A 26,201-nucleotide genomic window follows, 5' to 3' on the forward strand; every position below is an offset into this window, starting at 1 on the left:
GTCAGTCCGACAAGACTGCCCCACTTCAGACTGTAGTTGCAAGTCTCCCGTGTCCTCAGACCACCTGCACTTCTGCCTAGCCATCCACAGACTAAGGCTTCCCACAATCCCTTCAGTTTCAATAATTTGCTAGAACAACTCACAGAACTCACTGAAAGCTCTGTACTTACGATTATAGTTTTATTATAAAGGATACAACTCAGGAACAACCAAATGGAAGAGACACATAGGGCTTGGCTGAGGCGGGGAGAATAGCAATCTTCCATGTCTGCTCCTCATGGAATCTGAGTGTGTCTCCCTCTCAGCTTATCAGTGTTTTCACCAATCAGGAAACTGCACTGTGTTTTAGTGTCCAGAGCTTTTATATGGGGTTTTATTGCATAGGCAAGATTGATTAAATCATTAATCACATGATTGAGCTCAATCTCCAGTACTTCTCGCCTCCTGGAGGTCAGGGATGAGGCTCAAAGCTCCAACTGTTCAGTCCCATAATTGGTCTTTATGGCATGGCCAGCCCCTCCCTTCAGATTCTCTAAGGCACCACCATCAGTTACCTCATTAACATAAACTCAGATATTGCCAAAAGGAGCTCATTATAAATAACAAAAGATATTCCATCACTCAGGAAATTCCACGAGTTTTTGAAGCTCTATGCCAGGAGCCAGGGACAAAGACCAGATATATTCCTTATTATATCACAGACCTCAAGAGTGTATTCAATTCAGTCCCATAGCTTTAAACAAGTGAAATATTATTATCTTCATTTTACAGCTGAGACATCTGGCACTGAGAACTTACATGTTTGGCCTAGGGTGACATAGCTAGTAAATTCTAAAAGGGCCAGAATCCCCATTACCTCAGCCAATGGTACATTCATTTTCTGTGGACATTAATTTAGAGTATGAGACTAAGTTTTGCTAGCAGATTGTAAGACCATATATGAAATATATATGAGAGAAACATTATCTCCTTTCAGCTTCGAATGGGTCACGCTGACTTTTTTTTAAAAACGTAGCTCTTTTAACCTGAGAAACACCCCATGTGGAACCTACCTTTATAATTTTCTGACTCTCAGCTTTTTTTGTAATGTATGCCATACCTCCACCTTGCTCAAGAGTCCTGAACATTAGTCTTAATATTTTTCTTGTTAACAATCAGCATTTATTTTATATTGTACACTTATAAAACAAGTTGCAGTATTTGCAGTTGTAGCTCAAGTTTGCTACTGTCATCATTGGCTGGGGAAACTGAGGCAGAGAGTTTTGTCCTGAAACTTATATGCTGATCAGCTGTTTTCATTTTAAAAACGTTATATCCTATTGCTTTCCAAAAGTGATTTGTGACCACTTTGAACATGATAAATTTGAAAAATGAATAAATTAGATATAAGAAAGCAAAAATGAGATGAAGAGAAGAATACAAGTAAAGGATTTGTAGAGAGATAATAAAAATGTACTGACAAGCATGTTGAAGCATATACAAAATATATAGCTCTCTCATTATCTAAGAGAGCAACATTGTTTAAGTTCCAAATACTAAGAGAATTTTCTCATAATGGGAACTGAATAAAAGTCCTATGATCTGAATATTTATGTTCCCCCAAAATTCATATGTTGAAATCCTAAACTTCAAGGCAACTATATTAGGAGGTGGGGCCTTTAGGTTAGGCCAAGAGGACAGAGACCTTGTAAATAGGATTAGTGCCCTTAAGAAAGTGACCTCAGAGAGATCCCTTACTCCTTCTACATGTGAGCCTACAATAAGCAGGTGTTATCTATAAACCAGAACACAGGTCCGACTAGACACTGAATCTATAGGTGCCTTGATCTTGGAGTTCCCATCCCAGAACTGAGAAATACATTTCTATTGTTTATAAGCTCCCCAATGGATATGGTATTTTACTGTAACAGCCTAAATAGACTAACACAAGAAGCCATAGTGTAGTATCGTGGACATTTGCTTCAATTCCAATTTCATAGCCAATATAAAAATAGAATTCATATTGCTATGGGTTTTGATAGTGCCCTTTCCTTGTCATTCCAGAATCTTAAGTCATTCTTTACATACTTCATTTTGGTTTCCGTTTGTTATAATCAATGTCATCTAGAGCTACGATTTTCAATACTATTGCTACCAGCCAAAAAGGCTGTTGAGCACTTGAATTGTGGGTAGTCAGAAAATGACATGTGCTGTAAGTGTAAAGTACATACTGGATTTTGAAAAAATACAAAATATCTCAATAATTTCAAAAATATTAATTTCATGTTGAAATTATATTTTAGATATATTGAGTTAAATAAAATATATTCTTAATTTTAGAATTAATTTTACTTGTTTCTGTTTGTAATGTGTCTTCTAGAAATCTAAAAATTACTTATGTGTTTTAAATTTCTATTTAGACAATGCTTTTCTAGAGAATTGATTTTCACTGTCCTGTTAAATGTCCTACAGAATGCTTTCTCAATGTAAAATTTCAGATAGCCATAGCTTCGGATATATGTTCATACGGCAGAATAATCAGTGCCAAACAAACACATGGATAAAATTAAGTTCTTAAAAGCATAGTAAAAATATCAAGGATATAAAGTTACTGCTTTGGAACACCAGTCTTTCTCATCTCTCAGGAAGCCCACCCCTTTCATGGCAGATCTTCAACTTTCCTAGAGATTATGCACAGAAGCACTGCTGATTGCCAACTGGGAGAGGCCTTGTTTTAAAAGATAGATGGTGAAATTGACCCTTATTTTGAAAAATTGTGAAGCATTTGGGAACCTTGGAGGAAAATTGTGACTTTACATAGATCTATGTATTTTAATGAAAAGAATATTTTATATTTATAAAAAGGAATGTGCAAAGTGAATATTTGTTTTTGATATTCTAGGGTGGGAGTTGCATATTGAAATAAGAGATTTAAAGGGATTAGATTGTAACTAGTTCACTGACTTAACTTTTTTGACCTTTTAAAATCTATTAATATAAAAGTCTTCAGCAATTACAAATACTCCTTTCATCTTGGGATCCCAAGATTGTAGGTTGAAATCCTAGAACATCTTTGTTATCCTTGGCTATTATTTGTCTGTGGAATACTAAGGAAAAATCCAATGCCATATAGCCTGCTATTGTTCTGCCATTTGTTATATTCTTTACTTTCCTTAACTCTTCCTCCTTTATAAGGAACCACACATTGCAAAAATTACTGGTTTAATTCAGTGAATACAGCTAAAATAGTCATATCCATCATTTAGAATATTTCCTTAGATGAAAAGCAGTATTTCATTTTTGTAAAGGCCCCCAGTGCCCATGGACTCCATGAACTGGTAGAAAATGATAATCATCTTTGTTTTTTTAAATCTTGAAATGAAATTGTTTTTTAGTTTACCTTTTGAGAGTCAACCCACTAATTTCCTTATTTACTGATTATTCTTATATGTTAGGAAGACATAGAAATAAGCTTCTCCAGTTTTCTAGGTTTATTCCTCTTAAAACAATGCCTCTCTTCAGGTAAATGTATGTTGTCATTAACATTAGTCACTCACTGCAAGTGCCTAGATCCTCATTTCTTCTCAATGCACGTGGTACAGCCAGATGGAGATTGATCTGCCTATTTATTTAGCAGCAGCAGGAAGGACTCTTCGTGCTTGTGGCTATCTTCTCATTTATAGGAGATTAATTCCTTATTTAATTAAAAAGCCATGTCTATCTGTCTTGGTTCTCAATTGTAAGAAGATAGGAGAATTGAACTTTAGAAAAAATTTATAAATACATTTGGAGTACTGGTCCGGCATTTGCTATTAGACTTCATTATTATCAATTTTAATCACATTTCCTAAAAAAAAAAAAAAACTTTTGAGAATATGTTAGAGTTGGCCTTCACTTTCCTCTGCCCTTTTTATAAATAATTTTTTTAGCAGACTTTAATTTTTAGAACAGTTTTAGGTTCTCAGCAAAATTGGGTGGAAGGTACAGAGTTCCAATATACTCCCTGCTCTACCACATGTATAGCCTCCTCTACTATCAACACCCTGCACGAGAGTGGCACGTTTGTTATAATAGTGAACCTACAGTGACACATCCTTATTACCCAAAGTCTATACTTTACATTAGGGTTCACTCTTCGTGTTGTACATTCTATTGGTTTGGACAAATGTATAGTAACATGAATCTGCCATTGTAATTTTATAGAGAATAGTTTCATGGTCCTAAAAAATCATCTGTTTTGCACCTATTCATCCCTCCATTTCTTCTGTCCCCTAGCAAGCTCTGATCCTTTACTGTCTCCATAATTTTCCCTTATCTAGAATGTCATATAGTTGGAATCATACAATATGTAGCTTTTTTGATTGGCTTTTGTCATTTAGTAATATGCATTTTAGGTTCTTTTATGTTTTTTCATAGCTTGATAGCCCATTTCTTTTTAGTACTAAATAATATTCCTTGTCCGGAAATAACACCATTTATTTATCCATTCACCTACTAAAGGACATCTTGGTTGCTTCCAGATTTGGGAATTATAAATACAGCTGCTCTAAACATCCATTCCCAGATTCCTATGTGGACATAAATTTTCAACTCATTTGAGTAATACCAAGCAATGCAGTTACTGGGTTGATGGTACGAGTATGTCTAGGAGAAATAGAAGTACCAGGAATCAGTTTTCCCACCTAGGCAATAATTACACTGGCAGAATTTGTCTGATGTAACTATTTTGGAACTGCAGAGTCTATAAAAAGCTTGCAACTTCCAGGGGAAGGCTTGGACATTAAAGTGTGGTTAACTCTTATCAATTTTATTTCTTAGTACACTAATAGCTACCCATCCTCAACCCCAATCCCATGGCAGGCAATTGTGCATATGTTCCCAAAGCAGCTTACCCACAACTTGTGGGAGCCAGAGTGGGCAAAAATGACCTTGTCCTCCAAATATTGGGCAATTGTCTTCTGATTGCTGAATGCTGCTTCTAATCACAGAGGTTCAGATGGAGATCGGCGACCATTATTTTTTGTTTTCCCAGGACTGTTGTTTGCTCTTGCTCCTCTGGCTAAAGTGATGTCAGGAGATTTAAAGGGCTCGTGCTTTTTTTCCCCCTACTTCTCTTCATTTTTTTTTCTTTTTCCCCATTTGGGAGCCAAACATTAAAGACTAGGACATTCAAAAGCAACTGCATAACTGGAGAAAATTAGAAACTAACTGTAGAGGTCCAGAGAAAGGCACCTGCCCAGAAAAGATGTGAGAGGACCTGAGTTTACGTATCAGGCTGATCCTTGCCATAGACATGGTCTATAACAATCAACAAAAACAGTAACAAAAAACAGCAAGTCCTAGAGAAGGGGAAGAATTTTTTTTCCAAAGTTGCCACATTATTAGATTCAAATGTCCAGTTTTCAATTAAAAATCACAAGGAATACAAAGAAACAGGAAAGTATTGCCCATGCAAAGCAAAAAAAAAAAGTAAATCAACAGAAGCTGCTCCTGGAAAAGATCTGATGGTGGATCTACTAGACAAAGACTTTAAAACAACTCTCTTAAAGATGTTCAAAGAACTAAAGAAAGATGTGAAGAAATTCATGGAAATGATGTATGAGGAAAATAGAAATAGCAATAAAGAGATAGAAAACCTAAAAAGGAAACAAAAAAGAAATTTTGGAGCTGAAAAGTACAATAACAAATGAAAATTGGACTAAAGGGATTCAAAGGCAGATTTGAGCAGAAATAAAAAAGAATCAATGAATGGGAAGATAAGACAATGGAGATTATTGAGTAAGGAATAGAAAGAAAGATGACTGAAAAAAGTAAACAGAACCTAAGGGACATGTGAGACCCATCAAATGGGCCAATCTAGCCATTTGGAAGTCCCCGAGGAGGAGAGAGAAATGGGTAGAGAGAATAATCAAGAAATAATGACTGAAAATTTTCTAAATTTCCTGAAAGATACGAATATAAACATGCCAGAAGAACTCCAATTAAAATGAACTGAAGGATCTTACAAGACTCTTCGTAAGTATTTCTGTCTTGGTGCTTACAAGACTCATTACATACAAAAGATCCTTAATAAGATTTGCAGATTTTTTTTATTACAAACTTTGGAGGCCAGACACAGTAAGTCAATATATTCAAAGTATTAGAAGAAAAAACTATTAATATGTATTTTTCCAGATATGTATATGTAATTTTATACATATAGTTTTATATACATATCTGTAATTTTATATACATATCTGAAAAAAATTATCCTTCAAGTGAGGGAGAAATTAAGACACTACCAGATAAATAGAAGCTAAGGAACTTCTTTCCTACTAGACCTACCCTGCAATAAATGCTCAAGGGAATCCTACAAAGTGAAATGGAAGTGTACTAGACAGTCACTTGAAGCCATATGAATAAATGAAGATTTCAATCAAGGTACATACATGGGCAATTATAAAAGCTAGTATTATTATCACAATGGTTGGCAACTTCTTTTTGTTTTGTTTGTTTGTTTATTTTGAGACAGTCTCACTCTGTTGCCCAGGCTGGAATGCAATGGCACGATCTTGGCTCACTGCAGCCTCCACCTCCTGGGTTCAAGCAATTCTTGTGCCTCAGCCTCCCAAGCAGCTGGAACTAGAGGTGTGTGTCACCATGCCCGGCTAACTTTTTGTATTTTTAGTAGAGATGGGTTTTCACCATGTTGGCCAGGCTGGTCTTGAACTCCTGGCCTCAAGTGATCCACCCACCTTGGCCTCCCAAAGTTCTGGGATTACAGAAGTGAGCCACCACACCCAGCCTTCTTTTTGTTTTTTTTTATTTAAGAGAATAATACATTAGAAAAATTATTAATCTAAAATTTAATATTTAGAAATTAACCAAGGAGGTAAAAGATCCCCACACTAGGCTTAATAGTATTCCATTGTATATATACAACATTTTCTTTCTCCATTGACCAGTAATGAGTACTTAAGTTGCTTTCATGGCTAATATGAATATGAATATGAATATGAATGCTCTAGTGAACATGGGAGTGCAGATATCTCTTTGAGATACTGATTTCATTTCCTTTGGCTATATACCCAGAAGTGGGATTACTGGATCATACGGTGACTATAGTTTTAATTATTTTTCTTTTCATTGTTTTCTGTTTTTGGGTTTTTGTTGTTGTTGCTGTTGTTGTTGATATTTTCAGAGACACAGTGTCTCTCTATATTGCCCAGGCTGGTCTTAGCCTCAAGCAATCCTCCCACCTCAGCATTCTGAGTAGCTGGGATGACAGACAGAAGCAACCACACCTGACTCATTTTAATATTCTGTGTAACCTCCATTCTCTTTACCAAAATGGCTGTATTTATTTACATTCCCAATAACAGTATACAAGGGTTTCTTTTTGTCCACACCCTCACTAACATTCGTTATATCTTGTATTTTTGATGATAGCCATCCTAACAAGTTGTAGGGTGGTTTTATCTTATTGTGGTTTGATTTGCATCTTTCTGATGACTTGTGATTTTGAGCACTATTTCATATACCCGATAGTCATTTGTATGTCTTTTTTGGAAAAATGTCTGTTTAGGTCCTTTGCTCAAGCTAAGGGCTTGTCAATTTTGTTTATCTTTTCAAGAAAGCTAACTCTTAGTTTTATTCTTTTCTATTTTTTTCTAGTCTCTTATTTCATTTATTATGCTCTGATCTTTATCATTTCTAATTTTGTGCTTAGTTTGTTCTTTTCGTAGTTCCTTGATGTGTGAATTTAGGTTTTTTGAGAACTTTTATTTTCCTTAATGTAGGTATTAATAAATATCTAATAATTCTGATACCTAATAAATTCTAATAAGAATAAACTTCCCTCTTAAAATTGCTTTTTATGCATCCCGTAAGTTTTGATATATTGTGTTTGTTTTTACTTGTCTTAATATATTTTTTATTCCCTTTTTAATTTCTTATTTGACCCATTGGTTATTTAGAAGTGTGTTGTTTAATTTCCACATATTTCTGAGTTTTTATAACTTCTTATTATTTATTTTTGGTTTTATGTACCGTTATGCTCAGAAAAGGTACTTAAGTTGATTACAATCATGTTAAATTTGTTAAGACATGTTTTGTGACTCAACATATGACCTATCCTGTAGAATGTTCTCTGAGCACTTGAGAAAAATATATATTCTACTACTGTTGGGTGGAATGTTCTTATATATTTGGTAGGTTCATTTGGTCTATAGTGTTGTTCAAGTCTGATGTTTTCTTATTGCTTTTCTGTCTGGATGATCTATCCACTGTTAAAAATGTGGTATTGAAGACCCCTGTCATTGTATTGCTGCATTTCTCCTTTCTGCTCTGTTAATATTTGCTTAATATATTAAGTGTTCCAATGTTAGGTCCATATCCTCCTGATGAATTGATTCCTTTATCATTATACAGTTACCTTCTTTGTCTTTTGTGACAGATTTTTACCAAAAAGTGTGTATTTTGTCTGATATAAGACAAGACTTTTAATTATCATTACCATAGAATGTCTTTCTTCATCCTTTCATTTTCAGTGTATTGTGTCCTTAAGGCTAACACGAGTCTATTGTAGTAATTTATTACATGTTCTGGATACAAGTCCTTTGTCAGACATGATTTGTGGATATTATTCTTTTTAAAATTGTAGTAAGAACACATATATGAAATCTACTCTCTTAAATGTTTAGGTATACAATACAGTATTGTTCATTATGGGCACAATGTCCTACAGCCCCTTGTCTTTCTCGAAGTTGGAGATCTAGCGAGTTTCATATTTAAAATACAAAAAGGCAAAGAATATTTTACATCATACAGTCATACCCTAGATAATTAATGGTATCTCTTTTGTATGATTACAAGCACACTTAGACAAGTATACTCAGATGAATCTCCAAGGAGCTTTTCCCTTCTACCTCCACCTCCTCCTCCTCTTCTCTATCCTTGACATTGTTCTCCCTTTGTTCTTACTTCCTTTATGTTCTGGCCGCCCTTTCTCTGACCAGTAGGATCTGAATTGGATTCCCTGTGGAGTACATAAACTCCTGTCTGTAATTAGCTTAGTGGAACCACTGTGATGTGATGCAAGAAGGCTTGGCTTCCCTAGACACCTCATAGTCTAGCACACCCTTCATCTGTTGCTCCAGGGAGCCAGATACCAGGAAACCGTTATGTTAATACAGCAACAACAGCTCCTATTTTTTCATTCCCACGAAAAAGCACATGTGACCTAATATGATCTTAAGTTATAAACAAGTACCCGTATAGCTTAGGATTTTATGCTTTTTTTCCCTACTTATCTGGCATTTTGGCCAAAACCAATCCCTAATCCATTCAGCAAGAGCAGGTGATGCTATTGTGTCCATTGTCTAAACTGGAAGTTTACTGGAAACAATACTATACCGATGTTATCTAGGACCCTCTTGTTAACATTTTGCAGATTGTTTTTTCACCTTCCTCTTATTTGAACAAGTTATTTTTTCTCCCAAAATTGCTATTTTACATACTTGCCAGACATTGTGCTAGTTTTGCTTTTCTGAAATACATTTTTCCTTGTTCATCTTCCTTTGAAAGCTCTTCCTGTTCTATGGCATTTTGCAAAGATTTAGAAAAATTAGCTTTATATTTTTTCTCATAGCCTTCTTTTGATAAACTCCCAAATGTCCTATATACGTAGATAGATTATAGACTAATTCAGTTATTTTGACTTCTCAAGGCCCCTCCTAACTCTCACTCTACCATTTTATCCTAATTTAGTGTTCTGTGCTCCTTTATATATGTTGCTTTCTTCAGCCAAGTGTGAACGTACCAAATTAAAGTTGATTTTTTTCTTTCCCGTCGACTAAGTGATAGAATTTGTTAATTTTAAGATCAGCCTTCAAGAAGTCTAGAAAGCATTTTGAAATGGGTGGCATCCTTCCTTTTTCCCCTCTGGTGACTTCATTATAATGTGAAGATTATTAGAAATATAAAATTATAGCATATTTTTGAAAAATTAATAGTTTTTTAAAATAATTACCATATCATATATTTTTGTGTGTATGAGAATGTGAAGAGTTAGATATTTGGCAAGTAAAGTATATTAGTGGTTTTCTTTCTCCTCTGATACATTTACTGACAATATGCCTTCTTTCCTGCAATTTTGTTTACCTCCTTTTAATTTTTTTAAGTGAAAATGTTTCCTTCATAAATTTCAAATGAATTGGCAGTTTCCTCATTGAAAGATTTTGCACATTTTCAAATGGTATCTTGGAGTTAGGTCCTGATACCAGCTTTGATTCTGTGAGTTTCTACCATGCATGATTGGACAGGGGCAGGGCAGAACTGCTGGGAAGAGCCAAGCTTTCCGGAGAATGGGTTGGTACCTGTCAGAGGCTCTCCTGTCCTGAACAAGTTTCCCAAGAAGAAGCCACCTTGATAGTCTCACTGAACTTTGATTCAGTCTCCCAGTAACAGGAATTGGTCAAAGGTAGTGTTTGATTCTGCACTGAGTGAAGCAAGTACCTTGATTTCCTTGCCAATGCTTCAGAATCTCTGGTGCTGGCTTGGATCACTTAGATACTGAAAACCTACTAAAAATTCTGGATTGCAAAGATAAGTCCAGAAAGGGAGTTTCCATTGTGACCTATATATCCATTGGTTCTGCTTGGCCAAAATTGCATGTATTTCCCCTTTTTATTATGTCAAAGAAGGACAATTTTAATAAACAGCTCTAAAAGAGAGGCTTCTTGTGTGTACATATAATCAATTTGTGGATGCATCAGCATATTACAAGAGACTGGGAGCCTCTTGCCCCTCTCTCATGTGGTAGTTTTCCTCTTTTCTATCAAGCAGCATCTGAGAATTTGGGTTTACAGACCAATCCTAGTTTGCAATAATGCTAAATCTTGAACAAATTATATCTCTTGTTACTAGGGAAAGTACTGCAATATGAGCTCCACTACATAATGTGTATGTGTATGTGTATGTGTATGTGTATGTGTATGTGTATGTGTATGTGTATGTGTATGTGTATGGGTGTGTTCTTCCATTTCCTTCTCTCAGGTTATAAAAGTGGTCTGTATTTATTTTAAAGTTTATAAAATATAAAGAAGAAAAAAAAACACCCTCATAACCTTCCTTTCTGTAGCAGCCTTGGGTGACATTATGAAGTGAGTGCTTACTATCATGTTTTCTGTGCATATTATATTTTATATAGTTGAAATTAGACTGTATACAGATTCTCCTGTATTTTAAAAAATATTCACACTTTCTAATGCTATTAACATTTTAAAATATATTTAAAAAGTTAGTCATGTTTCTGAGGGCATATTGAGTCACAAAATTACAAAATACCTATTTTATACATTTATTAAATTTTTAAAACAATACTAATGAAAATTACTATGCTGTAGCTAAAACACTAGTAGTTAATATCAATTTCCTTTAAATGAAGTAATTAAATAGTGCCTATAAATAAATTTGCAATGCCAACTCACTAACTCATCACTGAGCCATAGCCGAATTTTTTCTTATGTTTTGTTCTTGATATAGAACAGTGTTTCTTAACCTTTTTTGAGCTACCAGCCCTCTGAGAATTCAGTCTATTCTATGAACCTTCTTTGCAGAGAAATTCATATTTACACTAAAAAACTAATTATAATGATACTCAATTATGATATGCTAGGCACTCTGCCAACTGCTTTACATGTGTTATTCTGTTTAATCCTCATAGCAGCACTGTAAGGAATGCTCTATTATCCTCATTTTTTGAGATAAAGATATCGAAGTGTAAAGAGGTTAAGAAAATTGTATAAGCCCATAGAGCTACCAAGTGGAAGGCTGGGGCTCAAATTCTGATTTTTATTGCTCCAAAGCCCATCCCCTTAATCAATGTGCATGTAATTTTAGGGAGCTCATGAATTCCTAAAGCCTGTTTATTGATACTCAGATTAAAGACCCTTTGCAATCCAGAGATTTTCACTGGCAGTGAAGAGTACATGTGGCCAATGAATCTTGCTATTTGTGTAACTTATTTAATTAAAACACAATATTGGTTGGACATCTACTACTTTGAGTGGATGTTCGGTTTTGTGAAATGGTCTTTGTCCCTAAGGAGTTTGCTATCTATGTGGGAAGACAAGAATTATATACATAAAGCAATGAGAAAAAATACAAATATGAAGTTGAATATATAGTCATTAAACATTTCCATAAACTATTTGTGAAAATTAATTTCTTTACTTTGTCATACCTGATGCAACTGTCATTCTTTGATTCCTTGATTTATAAAAGGGGCAATCAAACCTAAAAGGCCATTATATCCTTTGGGAACCTGGAAGATTCAGTGTGTCATAAAAATGAGGTCTATAAAGTGACTCTGAGAACTAAATATGTATCACATCCAGATTCCTAAGTTGTTTCATCAGCTTAATCTATTAGCCCCAGGGAGCATGCCCCATAAGGAGATTCAAGAATGTGTAGCCAGCTCCCAAGCATTCAGACGGGTCATTCTGTTGAGTTTGACATATATAGGATGGCAGAACATCTTGATAGTTGCTGCTATTTTGACACAAGTAGGGTTTGTACTGACAGAGAAGTCTTCAGATGCTTCCAGTGATACAGCATAGACTTGAGTTATGCAATGCCAAGTGTGATAATCCATCATCCTTGGAAGAAACCATCAAGGATGGGAAGCTAATTTTAGCTGACCACCTAACAATCCAAGTAGTCAAAAAGAATAGCAGTGGCTGTAATTCAAAGAATTGCTATTAACAGGAGCATAGTATAGGAAAATTGTACATTTAACTTGAATAGCTCCTGTATACAAGGTTATCACAGATATTGGCTATTGTAGATATAAACAATGGATTATATCAAGCTTTTTATTAACATGGCCTTCATAAAATCTTCATACAGTTTTAGAATTTTACTTTTTTTTTTTTTTTTTTTTTTTTGAGACTGAGTTTCGTTCTTGTTGCCCAGGCTGGAGTGCAATGATACGATCTTGGCTCACTGCAACCTCCACCTCCCAGGTACAAGTGATTCTCCTGTATCAGCCTCCCAAGTAGCTCAGATGACAGGCATGTGTCACCATGCCCAGCTAATCTGTTTGTATTTAGTAGAGATGGGATTTCCCCACGTTAGTCAGGCTGGTCGCAAACTCCTGATCTCAGGTGATTCACTCACCTCGGCCTCCCAAAGTGCTGGGATTACAGGCATGGGCCATTGCGCCTGGCCAGAATTTTACTCTTTTAAAAAAGTTTTATCACTTGGGCAATATATGATAGAATTAATTTATATATGGCATTTGAATTTTCTTCTCAAAGCAAATAGAAACTTTAGTACTGCCAAGCATGCCATATACTTTATCTCATTAAAATGAAAAATGAGGCATTTTTTACTTTAAATGTCAAAATAAGAATTGTGTATATTGTTGTTTAATACATCTGTGCTATATTTTAATTAGTTTAATAAATTGCTTTAAATTTCATTTTGTATAATGTTCTCATAATTCCTGCAAACTAAGTTGTTAGCATTATTTTTAAAAGTGGGGCAAGTGTTTTATGAAATGCTATGTCTGAGAAGCCCCCAAATGGAAAATATTTTTAAAGAACAGAATTTCCTACCCTTGTTCAACAAATTACCATTTGGATCTATTCAGCCACTAGTTGTTGGAAGTAATTTTCTAGACATATATGCAAATATCTTGATAGATTTTATTGATTGCAAAAGAAGAATATGATACCAACTCTGTATAGTTTCTTAAATTCAGTACTGGATAGAAGTATAATTTGAAGGAAAACGTTCCTTTTCATATTTGCTTTGAACAGACACTTGAGTTGTTTTTGAGGCAAATAGGAGATTGGCTATGGGCTTCATAGAAAGAATTGAAGAATAGTCTAACTGTCCAACTTTTGAATTTGGTGTGTTTGTGTATAGGGAACTTAAGACCTTTTGATTTCATAATAAGCAGGGCTCAGGGACAATAAAATTTGACATTCTTAACTGTTACTAGTTTTTGTCCCTATATCCCTGTACAGCCATCTTCTTGTTAATGACATAGAAGCCAGAGTCATAAACTGAGCATGTACCCAAGGCGCCACTGTAAATTGCAAATAGTATTCATGTAATCTCTTCAGGCTAAGATTGAATTGGGGTAGAGAAAGGAGAAGAAAGAATTTTTGAGAGTGGAATGGAAGTAGAAGTCAAGGATAAAGAATATGCTAGAAGGACAGACATGTGCAAATGTTCCCTAAGTTTTGCAGTGAGGTTTATTCAGATGGACCTTTTCATATCTGTAAATATTCCTTTGCTCAAAAGCCAAGCCATGGACTGGGATAGCCTCTGCTTCTGGGGTGTGTGTGTGTGTGTGTGTGTGTGTGTGTGTGTGTGTGTGTGTGTGTGTTGGCAATAACGCAGTCATGAGATAATACAAATAATCAGTGAGGGAATAATTAATGATGTGGCAGGGAATATTTTTTGATAAATGCTTGGGGAATGAGGTGACAAGCGTGAAATTAGAAAATTCCTTCAGTGATCTAAAATATAAATAGCTTTGGAACTGAAAAGAGTTTCACAGCTGAAGATTTTATTGTGTTGAGAGGAAAAAGTTTTTTCTCTCCCCCACTCCCTCCTCCTTTGCAAGTTGTTTGTCCATTCACAAAACAAATACTCTGAAGCCCAGCGCAGCTCATGGGAATAAATTTCAGGTCGAATTAGTACAGTTTCCTTGCTGTCAGGATGCTGGAATTAATGGTGTTTTGATGACACGAATTTTGAAGGGCAAACAAAGAAGCTGAAGGGAGAGAGACATGACTCCTTAGAAGCTTGGTCCTCCTCTCCCCCAGCTTCTCTTGTCTTCCCTGTCATCCGTCTGCCAATCTCCCTGTCCATGGTTAGTTAAAGGCGCTTTTTATCCTCTTTTCTTTCCCACAGAGTTTGCCAGATCCGGCCCGGTGCCTGGGTTCCAGGAGGACACGCTGCAGTTGGCCTTCATCGACTTGAGACAAGTAAGTCTTTGTGTTTTTGTTTTTTGTTTTTCTTTTAAGATGTGTGACTGAAGACCATCAGGTCTTAAGGAAAAGGGGAAGGGAGGGGGATTGGCGTTGGCGATTCACATTGGAGACCTAAGGGTTTTCCTTGTATTTGGGTTTTCCCTTTTGTATAAGGGTTTTCCTTTTATTTAGCTATCTGGGATCCTTAGCTATGGTGGAGTTAAAGGTTTTGTGGGTAGAAGGGAAGGCAGGAGTGGGAGGAGGGACCCAGAGTAGAGGGACTCAAGTGACCCTCAAGTGATGCGACCCATTGTGCTGTTGTTGGCTTTTGCAGACATAGCAAAAAGATAACTCAGCAAACCAACGCTAAGCAGGTGCACTGATGCGGAGACTGCTTGCTTGGAGAAGTTTTGTTTGTAGATAATGTGGCCAGCAGCCTTTAAGAAAAATGAAATATTTTACATTCTGGATTATTGGTTGGTTTGTTGACTTTTTCCTGCTGCTTTAAGTCTTCCCGCCTCCTCCTTTGTAGAATGTTGTCAGCTGTGGGTAACTAAGTGGTCGTTTTTGAAGATGATTAGAAAAGCCCTGGACCAGTGATGCTAACCCTATTAAAGTAATGTGATGAAAGCTGATACTTGGGCATTCCTGAGCTTTGGCAAGCCCATTAGATAGAACCAGTCATTCTATAGGACTGTTTCTTGCAGATTGAACTGGGTGGGTTGGTAGGCCTTGGTGGTTTGGATATAGGGAACAGGGTGGGCGGGAGCCCAGTGAGGGAGAGAGTTAACTGGGCTCTGTCATCTCTCCACTCTTAAGATGGATGGGGTTGGATAGAAAGTGTGAATGAAGTAAGAATCAATGACTGATGCTTCTTCCCTATTAAAACAATCTTTTTTTTGTCTGTTTAAAAAAGGGGGCTGGCTTTGTTTCTCCTGCCATAATGATGCAGTGCCTCTTGTTTTCAGAGCTGACATAGTTTGCATTCTGAAAACTTTTAGATGCCCGGGGTATTTCTTAAAGCTGCAGGACCCCTTGTATCGGTAGTTCCTTACCACTGTGATTCGTTTCTTGCTGGAACAGCTTTTAACCCATAATGGATGGCCTGAGCTACCCCTGAATCCTTGTAGATGGGTGGTGTAATCTGTCATCTGATGACAATTCTGGAAAGCACTGTTAAGCAGAAAACAGAAAATTGCGTGTCTATAGACCTGCCAAAGTTTGAGGATTCAGGCTGTGTCCGAGAAACGTGTGTCAACTTAATATTTGGGGGCCATGGTGGGGGTTCTCTTGCACATTAAGGATTCACCAGCATGATCACAAATGGGACAATCTCTTCCCACACTTAAGACCTTCCACCTGTAGATTTAGCAACTCAACTGAGACATTCAGGTTTTAATCCCTTGACTGATGTAAGATTGAAAGATTGGGATTTTGGTTTAGGGTTTGTGGAGTGATATCTGTTGGATTCCCTCCCACCCTCCTGTTTCTTCTCAGAAACTTCTAACCCAATTGGCTTTTCTTGGAAAGCAGAAATTGAATTTCATTGGAGAAACACATCCAAGAAAAAATGTTTCCGTTCTCACTATTCATGAGAAGGAAGCATGGTTATTCTCTCTAGTTTGTGGTTTTGGTCCCTATGGAAAGGAACTAGTGTTCACAGAAAATGTTAACTAAGGGAGTAAGTTAGAAAGCACAGCCAAAATAAGGTGGATCAGCGTCGGGAATGAATGTGCAAGTACTTGTAAGCTCTCAGTGAGCACTGTCATTTATGCTTAAGTTCCTATTACATTTCTCCTCCCGGAGTTGCTTTTATAATGTTTTAATAGTAGAAACCCAAAATCCAAAATTTTACTGGTAATGAAAGAGTATGCCTCTTTCTATTCAATCTGTCACCTAATTTCTACTTATACCTGTCTCTACTGAAGCAGCTTAAAGGGATAATTTTTCTAACCTAGATTGTTTGAAAAACTTATTTAGTTCTTGGTCTGTAGCTCATTGTTAGTAGACCTCAGGTAGGTTGAGTCACTGTGAAAAAAATGATCTCTCCACATCCTGTGCTGAAAATATTTCTCTCTTTGCAGTTCGTCTTAGTCATTCTTGGAACTTATTTAAAGTGAGCATCATTTTAAAAGGAGGCTTCTGAACTACAGAGATGTTCAAACTCTAAACAGAAAACCTGGGACTATGTTTTCTTAAACATTTAGGCTTCTAAAATAGAATTTTTGAATTTTGGGATTGGAGGCTAATCTTAAAAATTATGTAGTATAACATTTGGCTTTATACTTTAATCACTGTACAGCACCCCAGACTTTGATTGAATGTCTTCCTTGAGGAGGATCCACTACCCCAAAGCAGCAAGTTCCACCTTAGGACAATATGATTACTAGAAAGATATTTCTTAAGTTGGCTAAAATCTGTCTCACTTAACCTTAACCCTTTAAATCTTTATATTTTTATTTGGGCATCCCCAATTAGAGGAATGGGCTTCCTAGTCCTCATTTATTGAGCTTCCTATTTGCTAGTATTTGAGTCTTTTTCACGTGTCACATTGTTACCTATTTCTCATCTAGTCCTTACAGGGTTGATTTTATGGACCAAAACTGAATACTACTCTCACTGGTCTGTGTTTTTCTTTCAGACATATTATTAAGAACACAGATTTTTTTTTCATTATATAATGACCTATCTAAACCTATAACTGACCTCCTGAGTCAGTTATCTAGCTTAACTGAATTAATCATTATGCCCTTAATAAGTCAAAGATAAAAATATTAAATAGGAAGCCCAAGTTAAGGTAAATTATAGGGTACACACTCATGTAAGAAGAGGATCTGCCCCCAGTGCAGTGCAGCAAGGGTATTCTCTTACCGTCATTGAGTGTATTTGCCTCACTGTTTTATATGTGTATTCTGAGCATTCTTTCACAGTGTCTTGCTTTAGAGAGGTTCAGAAAGTATCAATTGAATGAATAATTTTAAAATATTCAAAACATGGAATATTTGATGAAATCATCTTTGTATAGACTATAATAACAGTGTCATTTAAAAGTTACAGAATTTCATTAGGAAGCAAATTAGATGCGGATGGCAAAACTATTCATCCTTTTTTGCTTGTCCTATTCTCACTTTTCTACTTCTTAAGAGAAAGAGAAATGACATTTTGAATATACAAGCTTTCATGGTATTTTACTTTTGTGTGGCACTTCAGAGTTAAAGTACAAATAAGTTAAACCTCATTTGTCAGATTTCTGAGTTTGGAAAACCTACTATTAATAATATTGTGAATTAGATAGTACAAATCAAAATCCCCTTCTTTAGCACTTTGTGTTTTCTATCTTTGTAAGTTCATAGATGTAGGATTGCAGTATGACTTCTCATGCAAAAATCAAATATATGTGTATATTTCCATCAAAATCCAAATTTGGGCTAATGCTGAATTTTGAGAAGCGTAGCTTAAAGGCTCATTTAATTAGCTATCTTGAAGTGGCATGTAAACACCAAGTGCTGACCTTTAATGGTTCATAATTGAGAATTATAATATAGGACCAATAGTAGATTCTCAGTACTTACTTTAAACAGTGGCATGGCTTATATTTTTCTTCCGTGGTTAAACATTAAGTAGATAATGCTGATGAACACTAGAATTTGATTTTCATTTCAGTTTATTTTATCAAAGTCTAAGTGCCTACTGTGTACAAATCACAACCTAAGTGTTGTGGGAATACATAAATGAATATAGTATAATCTGTGCCCTCTGGGAGCAAAGGAATGACCAGCAAATTCCTGATTCTAATATAAGGCACACTGTGATAAGTACTACATTGAAGGATGAAGCCATTATGTATGTTTCAGTTAGTTCAGTGACTTTTGCTACAAAATAAATTACCCCACAACATGTTGGCTTAAAACAAGAACCACTTATGAAGCTCAGATTTCTACAGATTCTCAATTTAGGGTAGGTTCAGCTGGGCTTACTCATACTTTGAGGTCTGCTGCTAGATTGGCTAGGGACTGGCTGGTCTAGGATGCTTTAGCTAGGACTACTCTTTTCTACTCTCTGTGATCTCTCATCTAAAGACAACCTAACCTAGATTTATTTATACGGCATCTTGGCAGAGTTCCAAGAAAGCAATAGGAAATGCGCAAACTCCTTGAAGCCTACACTTGGAGCTAGCAAACCATCAGTTCTACCACATTCTTGTGGCTAGAGCTAGTCACAAGGCCAGTCCAAATTCAAGAAATGGGGACATAAACTCCAATTTACACTCTAGTTGAGCTATAAGACATATATAAACAATGCAAATGAAGAGAAAGTTTGTACCTATAAGTGCAAAAAGAGGCCGTGAAGTAGAGAGGCCTATGTGTGCCTGAGTAGCTATAGAATATTTCATGGAAAAGGTGAAGAGTCACACTGAAAGTCAAGCATTGTTAAGAGAAGAAAATATTTAAAGCATAGAAAATAGCAGATTTAAGTTTTGTTTAAAAACATGGGTGTTTTGTATATTAGTTTAATTAGGATCTAGACTGTCTTTTCTCTTTTAAGTATTAGGCTGATCTCTTTAAATCCCCATTTCTTAATTTCTTATATTATTTTTTGTTGTTTGTCTTCCTTATATACCTCTTCTTTTATGTCCTATCTATTCTTCTCCTCATTAAATGCTACTATTTACAGCCTACCCTGAAACATTTCACATTTCTGTTATTCACATTCATTGTAAGTACTTCTTAACTTCCTTGGATAATAGTTTGCATTATTTATTTAATCTATGATAGTTCACCTTCCATGTTTGACCAAAGGCTTGAGGGTGTTCCTTTTCTTAGTAACATCCCATTATTTTCTGTTCTTTGGCCCCAACAGTTATTTACTTCTGATATATACTTAAGTTTTTATAAAGCTGAATGAACTAGGTTGTGACATTGCATCAGATCTCGTGAATGGAGCTTGTTGGCAACGACTCTCATACAGCAAGCCATCCCAAGATATCTAGGGCTTTTTTTAGATTGAGCTGTTGATATTCCCTCTAGGCCAGTTATTCCCCAGTTTCTAATCTACAATCTAAAGTAAACACAGTGCATTTCCATTGCAGACACTTAACTTGCCTTGAAAACAACTATAGGACCTAAGAGAAATAGTTGCATGTTTCTTTTGAGATGTTGAACAAATACTGCTGCTATTCCTTTTAGAGGTATAGAGGTAAAACCCATACCTTCGGTTAGTTAACATCCGTGATGAAAACTTGAGAACAACTCAAGAACCTAACTATTTAGAACTGCCCCTCCTACTTCTCATCCTGTCATGATCTTCTTCAATAAAATTTTGATTTTCAAATCAAATTGCCCAAGTCTAGTGAATATTATGTATTCCTAGAAGGAACATTCCCCCTTTGCTTGACTGCTGTGGCTCATAGGAAAAAATCTTAACTTTAATAATTATTTGCATTTTAGCCTCAGTAGAAAACCCATTTAGATCAAAAGCTGATTTTGTTTTCTGATACAGCAATATACCAAAAAGACATGTAGTCCATAGGATTTATTTTTTAATGTTTTACTGTAACCAGTCTAAACTGTCCCCTAACTAGGAGGCTTCATAGCAGGTGGGGCTGGGGTGGGGCAGGCCCATATCTCAAAAGGCCAGAGATGTCAGTCTTCTGTTTTTCATTATAACCATTAAACTATTAACAGGAAGCCATTTCCCACATGTACTTAATACTGGTCCTGAACTTGCTGGAATATAACTTGGGTTTTGGGAGGTGAACTGTAGTTTTCCCAAGTGTTTACTGAACAGTTACTGAGCAGTTGATGAAGAGACATGTGGGGGTAGGTAGTAGGGGAAAGTTTTTATGAAAAGATATTCTTGGTAGAGAAAATACAGTTGTCTGCAAACCTTCCAGTTGGGAAGTGTACGGACCAGTAATGTCAGTAGAGATACTCTCCAAGTGCTCAGCTGAAATATTCTGTTGACCTTCAGATTGTATGTGATCTCGAATAATGGCCTGTAAAATGGGGAGCCATCTATACCATAGTCAGAAATCAAATAACTTGATAACTCATGGAATTAGAAGATGTCATTACTGTGACTGTTGTGGATAATAGGATTAGAAGGAATGAGTTAAGCCATAAAGTACATTATCTTGGAAGAGATTATCTGTACCACTGATAGAGTAGCATGTATATATGAGGAGGGCAGATGAGAAATGAAATCCAGGGTCATCATATCCCAAAGGCATTTGGTGGTTAGAAGAGGATATAGTAATATCAGACCACCTGCACAGATCTCTTTGCAGATGCAGAGCCACTACATGTCCTGCAGACCATATTTCATATCTTGATATAGCCACAGCAAGCACTTGGATATAGATATAGACCTCCCTAACCAGGAAATGTTCATTCATTTATTCAACACTGTGCCTAGCCCAGGTAGTAGATACAATGCAGTGAATAAAATAGGCCCTTACCTTTATGGAGCTTGCATTCTTTTATAACATTCTCTTCTTCCCATAGTCTCTCTTCAGGGGGCCTGATGCTCCAAGAGATGTCACTTTATTTATATATATATATTTTTTTGTATTGATGCCGTAGTTCCGTTTTAGGAAACAGCTATAGAGTTTTCTGGCAAGATCTCTAGGGCAAGGCCAACTCTGCTGTACGCAGATACACAGACTTTCAGAAAAGACATTTTAGCTGTGGTTTAGCAGCCTGACATAAATAAGATGGTCAACTTCAAAAGATGGTCGTTTGGTTTTTGGAAGCAGAGTTTTCTGGTCATTTTGCTAAAATTGTATTGCCCAAGTTGTTTTGACAGATGCCTGTAACCTTCAAGGTGATATCTCCAGCATCAAAGGAAGCTCTGACAGGAAATAATTCCCATTCCTAAGTATGGGTAGGGGAGAGCCAACAGCTTCTGGGGATGGTTCTGTGAAAAATAGAAGAAGGAACACCATGAGAATAGGCTCCACTGAGCTAGACCTTTGACTTTATAGCAAAGGCTGGATCAGCATATGCAAGGATAGGGCACAGATGAATAAAGTCTTCAGCTTCTGGAATGCTTTAGTAGTCTCTGCAAAAAAGATCTATCTCCTTCCCTTGCTTGAGACATTAGTAACTAGAGCCATCAGAGGAAATTAGTAGGAGGAATTGCCAGTAATATGTAACAAATTTCTGGGATTTGCTAGAATGTCCTTAATTGATTGGAGGAGAATCTGCTCTAGAACTGCCAAGACTTTGTCTCACTTCATACCAGCTTCTTAACTGGGGAGGAAGTGCGTTTGGAAATTCTACCTCACGGCATTTTTTGATTTAACAAATAGTTCATATTTTGCAGACCAGGACCTCATGAAATAATATCCAAACAGAGCAGAACTCTTTGGTATAGAAAATCATATAAGATGTCATTTAAGTGCCAGGAAAAGACCAAAATTTAATGGGCCAAATGGCATCATAGCATGTTTGGAAGGCCATTTTCTATTCATTATCCTCTTACTATGAAAATCATTTTAGCACTTCAGGGGTCTAACTTCCTAAAAGTCCCTATGGAATTGTTTCAGGAGGTTAGGAATCAGGGGAGAGGGAGTATTCGTAGTAGATGATAACCACACTAAGACCATGGTAGTCTTATGAGAGGTAGACTCCTTATTTTTATTTTAACAGGGAAGGGGTCCTTGAAGGGAAGGTGGAAGGGCTGATGAACTCCACTGTGGTTTTCCTCAGAGAGCAAGCACACCCACTTAGTAGCAATGTAAGCCCCAAACAGTTGGTTCTTTGCACAATTGTATGTGGTAGAAAGGTAACTTCTGGACCTCTTTGAGGGTTCTTCCCTGGAGAGTTTGTGTGTCTGGAAATGCTAGCTCATGAATGACAGGCACTGTGGGCCTCGTCAGATTAAACTATCATAAATGGCAGATATGTGAAGAAAAGCAGCAGTTGAAGGTCCTTCAGTTTGGAGCAGTTCTGACAACCTTTTAGGTAGCAGGAGATAAAATACCAGGCTTTTGACATATTTCCCCATGAAAAATTAATGAGGTTTGGCCTTCTGACTCATGGGCCTCCCAGGCTAAGAGTTTCCATTGTTGCTTTCAACCCATATTGCCACAGTCTAACCTAACGCTGGGTTGCCCAGCACTTTCTGCTTCATCCTGGAGGCAGGGCCCTACTACTTAGAGGTTCCACAGAGTACATTATGTTGGTGCAAAAGTAATTGCGGTTTTGCCATTGAAACTAATGGCAAAAACCACAATTACTTTTGCACCATCCTAATAGAACATCCTTTCCATTAGGTGTTAGAAGGACCTTTTACAGAACTGTCAGTCTAATCTGTGACAAGTCTGCTACCCCTCTGCTTCAGTAGAACAACGACTGTAACTTTTGATGTAGACATGGTGCCAGCATCACTCTAGATAGCCTCAACGGCAAAGTCAGTCAGTTTGAAGGCATTGGTTCCATTCCATTTCAGCTTTTGAGTGAAGAGCTAACAAGCATAACTTAGTAAGCCACCTAGCAATTGCTACCTTAGTCCACAGAAGCATTGTCAATCCTCTCATGCTGTATCATAGGGGACCTAGGTAACCTGTGAGACGCCTTGCTGCCTGACTAGCCTGAGGCGTTGCACTACTTTCTGCTTCTCCCAACAAACCAAGCCTGAGGAATTCAGAAGGTTTCTCCCTAACCTCTACCATACAGCATGAATATGCATATCCACAAACATGGAATTTGGAAGTTTTTGAGACAATCACATCTTTATGAGAAGGGACAGGAGAGTCATTACCAATGAATTTCCCTGGGCGTAGCAGTGGTATCAGAGCCTGTTGTAGTGGTACTGGTTGAATGAAAACTGCTAGGTTCTGAACACGAATCTCATCTTCATTAACCGCACTGTGTAGCTTTCTACTAGAGGACCCTTACAGGCCGAGGAAAAGCCCTGGAACCAATTTCTAACTACTGCATTCTAATGGTAGCCGCTGGAGGGCAGCAGAGAGTGACAACAAAGGTCCAGATTGAGGCAACTAGGATATAGTTCAGTTTACCAAGAAAGAAGCACCCTTAGCTATAAAAGAATTAACTACCTGGGAGCCATAGTTACAAGCATGGATCCCTGGGGAGCAAGGACCAAAGGGAGAATCCAGAACCCTAATCTGAGTGTTAAAACACTTCCTTCTAGGGCAAGTCCAGGAACCAGGAATGGGTAAAGGTGTAAGGTAGGACTGATTATGAAAGGGGAACTGGACAGCATCAGTGAAGGTAGAAAACCAAAAGGACAGTCTAAAGTGTCAAGTCCCAAGAGGACAAGTGAAGATAGAACAGGAATCAGGTTGCTTCTGGAACTCTTTGAGGGTTCTTCCCTCGAGAGTTTGTGTCTGGAAATGCTAGCTCATGAATGAGAGGCACCGTGGGCCTTGTCAGATTAAACTATTATAAATGGCAGGTATGTGAAGATAAGCAGAAGATGAAAGCCCTTCGGTTTGTAGCAGTTCTGACAACCTTTTGGGTAGCAGGAGATAAAACACCAGGCTTGAATGAAAGAAAGAAGTACAGTGGGAGGCAAGCCAGAATGAATGAGTTAAAGAGGCAAAAGTACAGTCAGGGAGATCGATCCTCTGAGGCAATGGTACCCAAGGAAGGAGTCTTGTGTAGAGTACATATCAGCAAGGAGGGATCTACAAAGGGAACAATTACGGACACAACCAGCTATATCTATGGGATTCTCATCTCTTAAATATTAATAGCTGCTTCTTGATTCGCTAGGATCATTTCTTTCTTGGTCTGTTGATTTTAAGGGTAAAATAACTTGTTGAGAATGTGGAGAGAGTGAGAGAGATGATGCGACATTCTCAGATGCGATTAAGGGATTATTGTACATGAAATGAAATTCAACGTGGGCATGAAGCCTTTTTGGATAACATTTGTGTGAAAGGACAGCCTGTTTTCCTAGAATAGCTTCTGATATTCCCTTTTCATGTTTTATATTGTAACACTGGCTAAGAATATACAGTAGAAAAGAAAAATGGGCTCTGATGACTAGTTATATAGGCAAGATCCCAATCAGTCCAGAGACTTAAGATCTGTTCCCAGTAGGTTAGCAGAGAGCTGTGTTTGGAGTCTCTTTATGCTGAATGCTCAGCATTTTTCCAAACCCCCTTAGGTATGAAGAAAGAAAATTCTGCCTTGGTCTATTAAGTTCTAGTGTCTCCCTCTTTCCTTCAATCCCTCAAGCATCAGAAAAATAGGGCTTCTGTAACCACAAATTTCAGGAACCCTCTACTGGGTGGCAGGGCAGCATGGTGATTAAGTTCGGAACTGAGCAGACCTTAGGTTACTAGCTGTGACATTTGGCAAATTATTTGACCTCTCTGAGGTGTCATTTCCTAGACTATTAAATGAAAATTTTAAATAGCTTATAAGGCTTATAATGTTGGAGTAAACATTAAATAAGACAATATAATTATGTTGCTTATTATTCGGTAAGCATTTAATTAACGAAGTAGCTATTATTATTACTTCTACTATTGCAGTCACTATACTGTAGCGGCCTACTTAAGAAGTCTGCCTGCATGGAAATGGTATCCAGATGAAAGTCAGGCAACCTGGAGTGATCACTTAACTCTTGCTGATTCATTACATGACAGGATACTTGTGCCTTTGGCTAATGGCTCATACTGGGGCTCCTGCCATTTCTCAGAAAGTAAGGAATCGAGAATGATAACTATTAAATGTTCTGAGCTCTTCTGAGCATAGAGGTAACTGAAAAGAAATTAAGCCTTGAGTTAATTTTTCATGTTTAATCAGATTACAAGTTATTTGCTTTATATTTCTCTATTAAGAAGTACTGTTTATGAAAATATTACTATAGTAGATTAAAAATAGTTTTCAAAGATGAAAAATAAGCCATAACTATTTTATCTTAACACAATTGTTTTTTATTTTGTGGGGCTCTTTCTGGTCTTTTTTTTAATATGCTTATTTGTAATGCCTATGTCCTTTTGTATTTAACTTTTTTTTAAATAGTGCTTTCCCTTTTATTTATTTTGATTATACTTTAAGTTCTGGGGTACATGTGCAGAATGTGCAGTTTTGTTACATAGGTATACACGTGCCATGGTGGTTTGCTGTACCCATCAACCTGTCACCTACATTAGGTATTTCTCCTAATGCTGTCCCTCCCCCAGCCCCCACCCCAAACAGGCCCCGGTGTGTAATGTTCCCCTCCCTGTGTCCATGTCTTCTCATTGTTCAGCTCCCACTTATGAGTGGGAACATACGG

At 36.9% G+C, this 26,201-nt stretch overlaps 1 protein-coding gene across 4 annotated transcripts in view; it reads left to right on the forward strand.

The window, feature by feature from the left end:
• The window catches only part of EXOC6B (exocyst complex component 6B), a 677,279-nt gene that overhangs the window by 499,478 nt on the left and 151,600 nt on the right, over nucleotides 1-26,201 (forward strand). For all 4 annotated transcript variants that reach the window (XM_032178396.2, XM_032178398.2, XM_058428899.1 and 1 more), the window contains one exon: nucleotides 14,887-14,960. In XM_032178396.2, the coding sequence (XP_032034287.1) occupies nucleotides 14,887-14,960 (74 nt within the window). The remainder of the gene's footprint in view (nucleotides 1-14,886; nucleotides 14,961-26,201) is intronic.

This window comes from Hylobates moloch, unplaced genomic scaffold, assembly GCF_009828535.3.
Source record: "Hylobates moloch isolate HMO894 unplaced genomic scaffold, HMol_V3 SCAFFOLD_15, whole genome shotgun sequence".
NCBI lineage: Eukaryota > Metazoa > Chordata > Mammalia > Primates > Hylobatidae > Hylobates > Hylobates moloch.